Source organism: Hippocampus guttulatus, chromosome 3, assembly GCF_054856545.1.
Source record: "Hippocampus guttulatus isolate MCC_2025c chromosome 3, RoL_Hgut_1.0, whole genome shotgun sequence".
Taxonomy (NCBI): Eukaryota; Metazoa; Chordata; class Actinopteri; order Syngnathiformes; family Syngnathidae; genus Hippocampus; species Hippocampus guttulatus.
Window position 1 is genome coordinate 4,133,722 of NC_141263.1, and position 12,832 is coordinate 4,146,553.

At 39.6% G+C, this 12,832-nt stretch overlaps 1 protein-coding gene across 1 annotated transcript; it reads left to right on the forward strand.

Annotated features, from left to right (window-relative positions):
• The first annotated feature begins 242 nt into the window (after positions 1 to 242).
• LOC147207179 (uncharacterized) lies at positions 243 to 12,131 on the forward strand. The gene is made up of 13 exons (XM_086106556.1): positions 243 to 389; positions 6,258 to 6,463; positions 6,578 to 6,715; positions 7,287 to 7,425; positions 7,505 to 8,069; positions 8,309 to 8,450; positions 8,827 to 8,973; positions 9,336 to 9,400; positions 9,527 to 9,717; positions 9,809 to 10,209; positions 10,413 to 10,512; positions 11,390 to 11,588; positions 11,664 to 12,131. The coding sequence occupies exons 1-13, from the start codon at positions 270 to 272 to the stop codon at positions 11,798 to 11,800; spliced, it is 2,550 nt and encodes an 849-aa protein (XP_085962682.1). The 5' UTR covers positions 243 to 269; the 3' UTR covers positions 11,801 to 12,131.
• The last annotated feature ends 701 nt before the right edge of the window (positions 12,132 to 12,832 follow it).

The window sequence follows — 12,832 nt, forward strand, 5'->3', positions numbered from 1 at the left end:
AGATCAAGATCCATAACGTGCTCTACAGTTTCACTAATATGCAGCTCTACATCTTTTTTAAGCATTTAGTTGTAGCTGCAAGTTGTCCGCAAAGGATTGAACCTATACAAACATAACCCTGATGGCTTGTTCATTGAAACCAGTTTTAGTACATTGTTATCAAACATAGTGGACAGACTTGTAAATTTGTTGTCCCATGTTCTCTGGGAGGTCTGGAATTGCGTGTATAAATAGGAGGCAGTTCAGAGCCGGCCTGAGTTTGAAGCATCATGGTTTCCACATCAGTGCTCGTGCTGCAGCTGCTCCTGATCTCACTGGTGTCTGCATCACACCACTATGGAGGACTCAGCACCTTCAGCTCTGATATAAACTCTGATGGAACATTTACAGTAAGTGGTTAAATACTGGTATCATTATGTGATCATCAAATATTTGCCATACTCATTTATCATCATTGTACTGTGTGTGTTTTTTCGTGATTGTCTTTTATCAATCCCACAGACATAGCTTCTATACTGCGGGTGTCAAACTCAAGGCCCGGGGCCAGATCTGGCCTTCCACATGATTTTATGTCAACTTCTATGATGCTTGCTAAAATCTGTACCACAATTTCAAATACTCATATAAGATAAGATAAGATATCCTTTATTTGTCCCACACTGGGGAAATTTACAATTATTTATATATGTTTGTTTGTTTATTGAACATAAAACATATATACAGTAATAATTTGACAGAAAATAAGGTAGATAAAAAAAGAAAGAAATCAATCTTCATACAACACAGTTATTATGTTCAAGGGAGTAGGAAGAAGTAAAAAACTTATCTAGTCCTACCCCGTTATGTGATTGTATCTAATAAATCATTTTTATATCAATCAGAAAAGAAAAAAGTAAGAAGAAAGAAGTCTCCATTTAGGCTCATACTTTACCCTTAACCGTGATATTTTTACAACTTTTGGTTTGTATCGGGATTATATACTTCCACACCCTGACACTCTTGTGTCAATTTTCTCTTGTATTCATAATGGATATTTATATACCTTTCTCTATTTATCAACTTAGTTCTGATTTATCATTATATTTAATGTTTTGAATTTATCATTTTAACTCTGATTGATGTAGGTTGTTTGTACTATTTTTTTGAATTTGTTTTTGAACTCAGAAAGCGATTTACTCATTTTCAGGTCCGTTTCGAGATTATTCCACAGATTAACACCTTTGATAGATACACTTCTTTGCTTGATGTTTGTTCTTGTTTTGAGTTTTTTGAATAAGTTGGTACCTCTTAAATCATAGCTGCTTTCTCGAATTTCGAAAAACTTCTGAATGTTTTGGCAGAGCAGGTTATTGTGTGCTTTGTACATTAATTGGGCGATTTTAAAGTCAACCAGGTCATAAAATGTCATCGTATTTAATTTGATAAATAGTGGATTTGTGGGTTCCGTATATTTTGATCTATTAATAATTCGAATTGCTTTTTTTTGTAGGTTGAGAATAGGGAGTGTGTTTGTTTTGCAGGCATTTCCCCATATTTCCACACAGTAGGTCATATATGGTAATAATAATGAAGTGTATAATGTGTACAAAGATCTCTTATTTAGCACTTCCTTGGTTTTGTAGAGGATCCCTACGGTTTTGGCTATTTTTCTTTTTACGTTATCGATATGTGGCTTCCAACATAGTTTTGAGTCAATTACTAATCCGAGAAACTTGGTTTCATACGCTCTTTCTATCTCAATTGAGTTTACCATAATTTTAGCTTGGTGTTTGATTGGTCTTGTGCCAAAAACAATTAACTTCGATTTTTTCAGGTTAAGTGACAATTTATTTCTGTCGAACCAGTTTTTTAATTTGTTTAATTCGTTTTCTACGGTTGTCAGGAGCTGTTTCAGATTCATTCCAGAACAGTAGAAAGTTGTATCATCAGCAAATAGGACACATTTAAATTGTTTTGAGACCTTGCAGATATCATTTATATATAAGATGAATAGTTTTGGACCAAACACTGACCCCTGAGGAACTCCGTGAGTGATTTTCAGTTGATTCGTTTTTTTATTGTTGAGTTGCACGTACTGATATCTGTTTTCTAAATAACTTTTTATCCATTTATAAGCTACACCTCTAATGCCATATCTTTCTAGTTTTTTCAATAATATACTGTGATCTATTGTGTCAAAAGCTTTTTTTAGATCTAGGAAAACCCCAACAGTAAATTCTTTGTTGTCTATATTAGTGGCTATTGCTTCCACAAACTCCATAACTGCCATTGAGGTGGTCCGTTTTTCCCGGAAGCCATATTGATTCTCACTTAACAGCGCATGCTTTTGTATAAAGCTATCAAGTCTGCGAGAAAATAGTTTTTCTAACATTTTTGAAAATTGTGGTAGTAGTGATATTGGTCTATAATTTGTAAACCGATGTCTTTCTCCACTTTTATAGATTGGAATAACTTTAGCAATTTTCATTTTTGATGGAAAGATACCAGCTTTGAATGACAGGTTGCATATGTGCGTGAAAGGTCGCACTACATATTCTATAATCTGCTTTATTATTGTCATATCAATATTAAAGCAATCAGTTGACTTTTTATTTTTAAACGTTTTTATAATATTTGATACTTCTTCTTGTTTTACAGCAGTAAGGAACATCATGGAGGAGTTTTTTTCTACATATCTATCTATTTCAAACAAGTTTGTTGGATCAGGAATTTGTTTTGCTAGGTTACTGCCGATGTTGACAAAATACTCATTAAATTCAGTTGCTATTTCTGCAGTTTTTTCCAAAATAGTATTTTTGCCTTTGATAAAATACTCTGGATAATCCATTTTTTTAGGACTATTTCTGATTACTTGGTTAAGTATCTTCCATATTTCTTGTGTGTTACTTTTATTCTGCTCTAATAGTGCATGATAATGATCTCTTTTACTGGTTCTTATAATATTTACTAGTTTATTTTTATAGGTCTTATATATTTTTTCTGCTTCTTCAGTTCTCAATTTTAAAAACAATTTATATAAATTGTTTTTCTTTTTACATGCGTTTTCTATGCCTTTCGTTATCCATGGCTTACTTGGGTCTTTATACTTTTTGGAGACTTTAGTTAATGGAAAATGTTTATCATATAAAGAGATTATGGTAGACTGAAATACTTCAAACGCTGTATTTGGGTCTTCGTTTGAGTAGACCTCGGTCCAGTTTTGTTTTTCTAGGTCTTGCTTAAAGGCGTCGGTGGAGCGTTGGGTTCTTAGTCTTATTTCTGTTATGTGAGTTGTTGACTTAGCTTTTCTATCAAAATAATTATGAAAAACTGCAAAAACAGGTAGGTGGTCACTTATGTCATTAATGAGAAGTCCACTTTCCATTTTATGGTCAATCTTATTTATAAATATGTTATCTATTAATGTGGCCGTGTCAACTGTTATTCTGCTAGGTTTCAGGATTAGTGGGAAAAAGCTGTTGCTGTACATAGTATTTATGAAGTCGGTTGTTTTTTTGTGTCCATTTGGGTTTAATAAGTCAATGTTAAAGTCACCACATATTATTCGTGTTTTCTTATCGTTGTTGTAACTGAGCATATCTGTTAGTTTTTTATTGAATGTGTCAATACATGATCCTGGTGTCCTATAGATGCAACTTATGATGATATTTGATGCCTTTTTATTATGTATTTCAATGGTTAGACATTCCATTAGGTTTTCTATTGTGTTTGTCAATCTCTCGATTTTACTGCATTTAAGTGCTTTGTCTACATATATTGCAACCCCCCCTCCTTTTTTGTTTTCCCTATTAGTTGCAAACATTTCATAACCTTCTATTTCCATTTCAGTTGTTTTATCTTCATCAAGCCAGGTCTCTGATATGGCAATTATTTTAAATTTATTGAATTTAGTCAGGTATTCTTTGATTTTTGTGAAGTTTTTATAGGGACTTCTACTGTTTAAGTGTATTACTGAAAGTGCATTTTCCAATTTTATATTAGTGTTGAATTGTTCATCCAGGTAATAGTCAGAGTTTGTTACCCTTTGTTTGTTCTGGAAGAAGTTGTTGTCTGGGTCCAAATTGTTCTCGGGATCGAATGGCTTATAGTCAATATCTTCAAAGGGTTGGAAGTCCATGTTTTTGGGATGTGAATTTCCCGCTCCCACGCGGTCGTCGTTGGTTCCCTCGCTGTCGTCGCTCGCTCTCTCGCCGTCATCACTGGCTCCCTCGCGGTTGCTGGCTGGACGTCTCCTGGGTCCCTCGTGGTCGCTGGCTCCCTTGCGGTCGTCGCCGACTCCCTCACGCTCGCTGGCTGGCTGCCTCCCGGCTCTCTCACGCGCGCTGGCTGGTTGTCTCCCGGCTCCCTCAGGCTCGCTGTCTCCCGGCTCCCTCGCGGTCACTGGCTCCCCTGCAGTCGTCGCTGGTTTCCTCTCGGTCGTCTCTGGCTCCCTTGCGGTCGTCGCTGGCTCCCTCGCGGTGGTCGCTGGCTGGTTGTCTCCCGGCTTCCTCGCGGTCGCTTGCTTCCCTGCAGTCGTCGCTGGCTTCCTCGCGGTCATCACTGGCTCCCTCACGGTCGGTCGTCGCTGGCTCCCTCGCGGTCGGTCGGTCTTGAAAAAGTTATTGTCCGGGTCCAAGTTGTTCTCAGGGTCAAATATCTTGTGGTCAGTAATGTATAAGAGAGATATTGGAAGCATTTTCTTGTCACCAAACTTCTCGTTACAGTCACAAGTATATCAAGTACAGTATATCAAGTCTTGATATACTGTAGTTTCAGTCATAACCACCATCCGAGGGAAACAGTAACTATGATAAATTTGACACTCCTGCTCTATACTATTGGTACCTTCAGAAGTTGTGGGTTTGATCCCCGGCCTCGTCCTTCCTGTGTGGAGTTTGCATATTCTGCGCATATCTGTGTGGGTTTTCTCCAGGTGCTCAGGTTTCCTCCCATATTCCAAAAACATGCATGGTGGGTAAATTGAACACTCTATATCAGGGGGGCCCAATCTTTTTTGAGCGAAGATCTACTTTTTGATCAACCAACCTCCCGCGATCAACTCATTACCGCACACGCACACAAACGCACGCACTTAGAAACGCATGCCATACGGAGCAACAGCCATTACGGCCCCTAAGACGAACGAGGCATGGGACGCATTTTTGTAGCGTGTTAACTATCGTAGCTCACGTCTACAGTTTTAAAATGCTTCTCCCGGCACTCCGAATTCCCATTCTTTGCCAATGCCCTCAGTGAATTGTACATGAAACAAACACTGAATGAGGATAATAATAACAATAAAAGATATAGGGCAATGGCTCTGATCGCAAGCTGCAACTGCAACCTGCTGGCCGCTAACAACTTCCGTTGATGCAGGTCATGAGCCAGGTTTAAAGGGACCTGCTTTTTTATTTTATTTTTTAAATACTTCTTGTGAAAGTGAGACTGATAGGATGCTAAGGGTGCAGTGTGCACTAACACAAAAATATATCATATTAATAACACACACACAGACACACAAATAGTTTGGGTTGGGTTTTTTCCCCCCTTTACACCCCTTGCGATCCACTTGGGACCAGTCCGCGAGCTCTCAGTCAATCGTGATCGATATATTGGGCCCCCCTGCTCCATATTGTCCCTTGGTGGGACTGTGAGTGTGAATGTTTGTCTGAGATAGGCTCCAGCATGACCCTTATGAGGATAAGCAAATTAGAAAATAGATAGATAGATAGATGGATGGATGGATGGCTGGCTGGCTGGCTGGCTGGCTGGATGGATGGATGGATGGATGGATGGATGGATGGATGGATGGATGGATGGATGGATGGATAGATAGATAGATAGATAGATAGATAGAATCTTTCAATAGAGTGACAATGACAAACACTTAATAAAAGGATTCAGCATAACACTACAATCGAGATCGGGACTGCATTGGCTGGCCTATAAATGGCGAAAATCCGCATAAAATGTAGGCCCATTGAAATGCATTGGTAAACTGAGGGAAAACAGCGACAGAGAAAAACACCACCCTACACACAAAAAAATATATATACAGTATATATATATATATATATATATATATATATATATATATATATACAGTATATATACAGTATATATATATATTTTTTTTAAATTGCGGGAACAAATTAAAAAAAATAGAGCAGCAATGAAAAACCGTGGCTGACGTACGGTGAGTATGCAGGGGTCAGCTTATACTCGTAAACTCCGTCATAAAACAAATTGAGTCACACAAATATGATCATTTTTCACAGGTCAACATTAGCTTCAAGGACACCTTCGATGGGTGTCACGCCTCTAAAAACATTCATTGTTCCAATGGCAACTGTGGATATGAGGTCAGTCGGCATAGAGTTGCACTTGACAACAGCACCAATTCACCGAGAAATACCAGGCAATGGTGTGAAGTAGAGAGAGTGATCACAAGACGCGTTCCATCCAACAAACCTTTCTCTTTGAGGTAAGATTTTTATTTATTGTAGTCATTTGAAATCTGGAAACTTTGTCTCCCATGAAGAAATTTCAGTACTCGGTCATATCAGTATTTAATGAGTTCTATGTCCAAACCTCCCAGCTTAGATGGCTGTTGCTGGATTCCAACAAGGAACTTCATCTATAATTGGATACAACTGACCACTGTGGATTTGGGTACAAGATCTGACACAAGAGAGCCAAACAAATCACCAGTTACTGGCATGCTACCTTTTGTTCGGTAAATATCTAAGGAACAAGCATTTCAGTTTCTGTATTTGTGGAAGGAACTGTCGTTAGGGTGCAAAATAAGTGCGTTGATTGTGAGAGCCATATAACTGCTCTTGTTTACCAATGAAAAGTTCCATGAATACAATTCTGCAATAGTTTTAAATGTGAACAAATGTAAGTGTTAACGGTTCCGGAAGAGAATCGGACTCTACAATCATCAACTCAGGTAAAGGTATCCAAAAATATTTATTTACAGCAAACCAAAAGCGCTTGCAGAAGGCAAGGGAAAAATCCAAACGAAGGACAAGATGACCCAATCGCGAAAATATCAAAACCGAGAGTACCGGTAATAATAAACACAGGCAAACTACTTCCGGAAAACACAGAACGAGAATACGGAGCAATACTGTATCGAGAACCAGTTATCCGACAGCCAATTGTCGTCCGGGATGTCTGTTCAAATGAGGAGAGGTGCGCAGCAGGAAAGACTGGAAGAACACTGCTACTTGCTGGCGACTACTCAGAACTGAATCATGACAACAAGACATGAAAGGAAAATGTCTAATTTTTGTTTTCTCAAGAGTTCCTCAAAACTGCCCACGGGCATACAAGATCATGGCCTTTGATGCTGACGGTGACCGAGTACGATGCAGATATGGAAAAGTTTTGAATAAAGAATGCAGCAGGTGCCGTCAACCTGTCGGCTTTTATCTGAATCAGGTATGTTGAAAGTAAAATAAAAGTGAATAAAATTTTCCTTGTTGACTTTCATTAATAACTTGTTTTCAAAATTCGCCAGGACTCTTGCACTTTGCACTACAATTATGCCTTATCTGATCCCAGAGTTTTTGGATTTGAATTGGTAGTGGAGGACTTTCCACAACAGCCCATCACACTATCCTACAGTGATGGCTCCCATTGCTCCAGGTCTCCGCTGATGGCCAGGGAAAAGAGGCACTCAGTCAGTCCACCCAACAGTCGGCCATATAAAACCACAACAGAACACTCATGGTCACGCTGGTCCACAACAACGCCAGAGCCATGGTGGCTATGGCATACTACTAGAGGTGAACCTCCTACAGACTCTTTGATTACATCAGCACCACCCACTGTGCCATGGTGGAAACATCATAGGACGCCTAGTCAAGGGATGCCTTCTACGAGCTCATGGACGACATCAGCACCTACCACCCAGGCACCGTGGAAAACTACAACAGCACCCCCGTGGTGGACTCAGCGGACTACAGGACGTGCAGCAACAACAACCCTGCATCCTATCATAACATATTGGACACCCACTACAAGACACCCGTATGCCCCAACTTCATCTCTCAGCAAGCTACCCTTGCAGTTCTCATTACTGGGTAAGCATGGTCTTATTGTGCTAAAAAATATATGACCACGGTATATGAATCATATGACTACATAGAGATAAGTGTTTTGGATAATTTGATTGTATTGTAGCTATGGCAGTGAACAATATAATATGCCTAGTCTGTAGGAAATATGTAATACAGTATACTGTGCTACACCACAACACATTGACCAGAATATCAGATACTTAGCCTTAGAACATTTAAATGAATCTCTTATTGGCTTTCAGTGGACCCTCCTGTTCCTTCCTGTCAAGAGGGACTTTACATACCGAGGCTCGTATATCCAACGCCCCAGAATGGACAACATATTTATGTAGAGGTCAATAAAGACGTGGAGATCAGAGTCAAAGCGCAAGCTGTGCATGCAGAGTAAGTGAAAAGCAACTGTCATGCTTGGGGTTATGTCGTGGTAGAAAAAAGCAAAAAAAAGCAGGTGGACCCAAGTGTAGGGAAGCAGGCAAGGCCAAACAGAAATGCAAGATATTCAAAAAAAAAAAGGAGGAAAAGGAAGATAGTGAGGCAGAAGAAGAACGAATACTATGAACAAAGTCCAAAAATTGAGACAGAAAGTGAACAAAGAAATGCGAGAAACAGACTCAGATTTGTGAACCTAATATAGTTACATAATTGTATTCATAAGCACCAAACAAATTAACTGCAATAGAGGTGTGTTGCTGAATTCAGCATATACTTATAAATGGAGAAACCTTTTTAGTTTTGTTTTTTTGTTTTTTTAATGATCCAGGATACATGACATCATTATGAGTGGGCCAGCGAATGCCAACAAGCATAGAACCACGCATGATGAGTTTGTCATAAGGTGGATACCCAGACCTGGTGATGAGGGGAAACATCGTCCACTCTGCTTCTCTGTTGAATCAATCATACGAAGGTCAGTCATTGTTTGAAACTTTTATCTTTGCAATAATTGATAAAAGCAATTCTTAAGCGCTATATATATTCGGTAAGGGTTTTTTAACCACACCAACATTCTTATTTTATTCCTCATCTCATCACAAACACAATCCTGTCTAAGAAACTGCACCCACTAAGAAGGTGGGGTACAACGGCCAAGTTGTCATCACCACTTTAATATTGCAGTGTTAAGAAGACATTTACATGTCTTAACAAATACTTTTTAGTAAGGCGTTATCGATGCATTAAAAGGAAATGACTCTTTCTCATCATTGTGTTGATTCTTTTTTTATTTTTTATTTTATTCATCGTAATAATGGGTTCATCAATTCTGTGCAGGCATGCTCCATCAGTCTACCAATCTGAAATGAGATGTGTTCTGCTTGAAGTTCAGAAGGCGAAAGGTGAGTCACGAGTTAGTACCCGGTAGTTAGTTTTCAAAGTCATTTATTGTGGGAACAAAAAACATGCATGCAGTTGTCAGTTCAAAGTGGAGGAAAGTTGGTTGAAAACGAATCTGTCCTTTTCAGTTAAAGCTACGGTGACCTGCGCTGAGTCCAATATGACGGTGGTAGTTGAGAGAGCATCACTCCACTGGATCGATTTGGATCACTTACGCCTCTGTGATCCCTACAACATAGAGTGCAGTCTTCAAAGACACTCCAACAGCACACATGTAGTTGCTGTCATCCCCCTTAACTCTTGTGGCACACAGCTGGAGGTACTGTAACTGCATTTCATTTCATCTTATCTTCCTCAGGTGAATCTTGGCTTTGATTTAAGAACTGAATCAGTTGCATTTTGCTCTGCAGGAGGATGATGATAATCTCATTTTCAAGAATGAAATAATCACTGTGGACAACCCTAGACTCATCGTTACCAGGACACACAGGCTGGAAGTTGGCTTCCACTGCCAGTATCCCAAACGAGGAAATGTAACCCAGAGTTTCGTTGCACACAGAGAGTCTATCACAGTTTGGGAAAAGGGCTTTGGCACGTTCACCTACGAGTTTGAGTTCTACTCAGATGCCCAATTCCGAACCATATTTAGTCCAACCATATACCCTCTGGACTATAAACTAGGAAACAGGATTTACATGAAGATAGAGGCCTCCTCTTTGATCAACAACACCGAACTTTTTGTGGAATCATGCCGAGCTGCTCCATATGACAACCCCAACTCCCAGCCAAGCTACTCAATCATTGAAAATGGGTAAGCTTCCAACTCTTTTGGAGTGTGGGTTGCCGCCGCAATCCAGGCTTTATTTGTAGTATTGACAATGGTACTTGAACATTCCTGAACTGGATTATCTGAAGTGTCGAGTAGAAATAAATCATTGAATTTGTGATCTACTGTCCAGTGTAATGCATGCTGCTTCCAAGCCAATGCATTGTCCTTTTATGTGCTCTGATTAGATGTGCAATAGATCCAACAGTGCAGATCTACACCCCAGCTCATGAACATGAATTCAGGTTCAGCATCGAGGCCTTCCAGTTCATTGGATTGCATGATCACGTGAGCATCTCTCAGTATTGCTTTCTGCAGGGGGGAAAACATTAAGTCTTTCCAGTAACAAATTTCTCCATCCATCAACTTTCAATATGACTCAACCTGTTAAACTTGGTTTAAGACAAGCACAGGTGCCACAGGCAGACACAATGAACTCAGTCCTGGTTTATTGTCAGGGCAGAGGGTCAGGTCAAGGAGGCAGGAACCAAAGGCAGTAAGAGAAACCAAACCAAGATGTAGTGGAGGGCTGGGCACGAGGGCTGGGCAGCAGAGAGTATGGCAGGCAAGGTAGCTGACAAACTAGCAACGGGTGGATCTTCAGACTGGCCTTTGTGCTGCAGAGGAGAGGTGAAGACTGGCAGGTGTGTAGGCGAGACAGGTGCAGTGATTGGGGAGACGCCCAACCCACACTGAATTCAGGGAAAGGCAAACAAAAACAGAAGAGAGGGAACAGAGGGAGGGGCCACACAGTGGAACACTGAGGACAGACACAATGGATTCTAACACAACCTCTTCAGGATGCTGCAGCCTGTCCTATCTGACTTCGAGCGGAAGGCGGACTCCACCCTGGACTGATTGCCAGTCAGTCAAAGGGCACATACAGAGATGAACAACCATTTAGACTTGCATTCACTCCACCAACTGAACCCACACTGCCTGCACTACACCATCACTGACGTGCAACAAATTCACAATTTACTTATAAATGCTTAGAAATGTATGTTCAAGTGCAAGATGCCACTGTCACAGGTGCTTGCTGTACTAGATGACATACATGTTTGCATGTCACTAAGATACTGATTTTGGAAAAAAAATGTGCGTATTAAGTGAGGGGTCTCTATTGTCAATAGTTAATCCACAACTCGTTTGTTAATTTATTCAGGTGTACATCAGCTGTTCAGTCTTGACGTGTGAGGCAGGGAACCCCCACACCAGGTGCTCACATGGATGTATCCAGAGCACATGGACAGATGATTACCACCATCATGTAAAGAGAGAGGCTGTCATCCAGAGTGCCATGCATTTGGTTTCGCAAGGACCACTGCGCCTGAAGAGATCAGCAGAGAGTGATGGACGCACAGGTAAGCTCATATGAAATCTGACTTTGTTTTCCCTAATTTGTTGCTCTGATTAAAAATCTCTCTTTTTCTCTCTAGTGATGAATTTGAATATGAACCTCATATTCATCACTGGATGTCTTCTTGCAGTTGTTGGCATGATCAGTGCTACCGTCATGTACAAAGCCAAAATGTCAAGCGTTAAATATGAACGTTTGCTCACATTTGAAAGCTAAACACTTGCAGGTAGTAGATGCAGATTTTTCCCCCCATTATTCAGATACAACATTTTATTTTGGGCTTGGTGGAAATCAAATGTATTTGGATGAGCAAAATAATGGTTGGGGGTGCATTTCAAGAATTGAAATGGACAAAATGCTGTATAATACAAAATGATCATCACCTTTAAACTATATTGATGCATATTTGTTATTGTTTCGAAAATAAGATTCTGTAGTCTATAGTGTCGTTCCGATCGATCGGCCACCAATCATGATTGGACAGTGTCCTCCATGAATCATAGTGATTGATTGTCGTTGTGTTTATTCCAAATAAATCTTTTGCCAACGTCTGCTTTTTACTTGGAAAAACATCCACAATAAAGATTTACCATACATTTTATTTATAGCAACAGTATGATGTTTCAGAAGAAAAATTCCACTTGTTAGTGAACATGACCCTTAATTAATCATAATAATCATAATAATACATGTTATTATGATGATGATGATGATGATTATTATTATTATTATTAAAACCCAATGTGCTAGAGAAAAAAAAGCTGCTGATTCAGGATCAGCACAAAAAAAAATCTTGTCAGGTTTATTTATCTCAGATGGAAAAAAAAATTGTTGACCAGATTATACTATACTGTATATGCTTTTGCATTTTTTGGACTATCAATGTGACATAATGTTTGGTTTTTGTATAGTAAAGGATGGAAATTTGGACGGAATGATTTTTAAAAAATCTGATTCATGTACAAATAAAAAAATAATTAACAGTTTAATTCATCCATCCACCCCTCCATTCAATTTCTGACCGGAGTACCCAGAGAAAACCCACACAGGCACGGGGAGAACATGCAAACTCCACACAGGAAGGTCGGAGCGGAATCGAACCTGCATTGTGAGGCCGACGCGCTAACCAATTGGTCACCGGGCTGCCCACAATTTAATTGATTATTAAAATAATTGTTAGTTATCGAATCCAAAACTGAACGATGTGTAGCCAATACAAGTGATCTGTATTGGAATTGGCATCAGCCG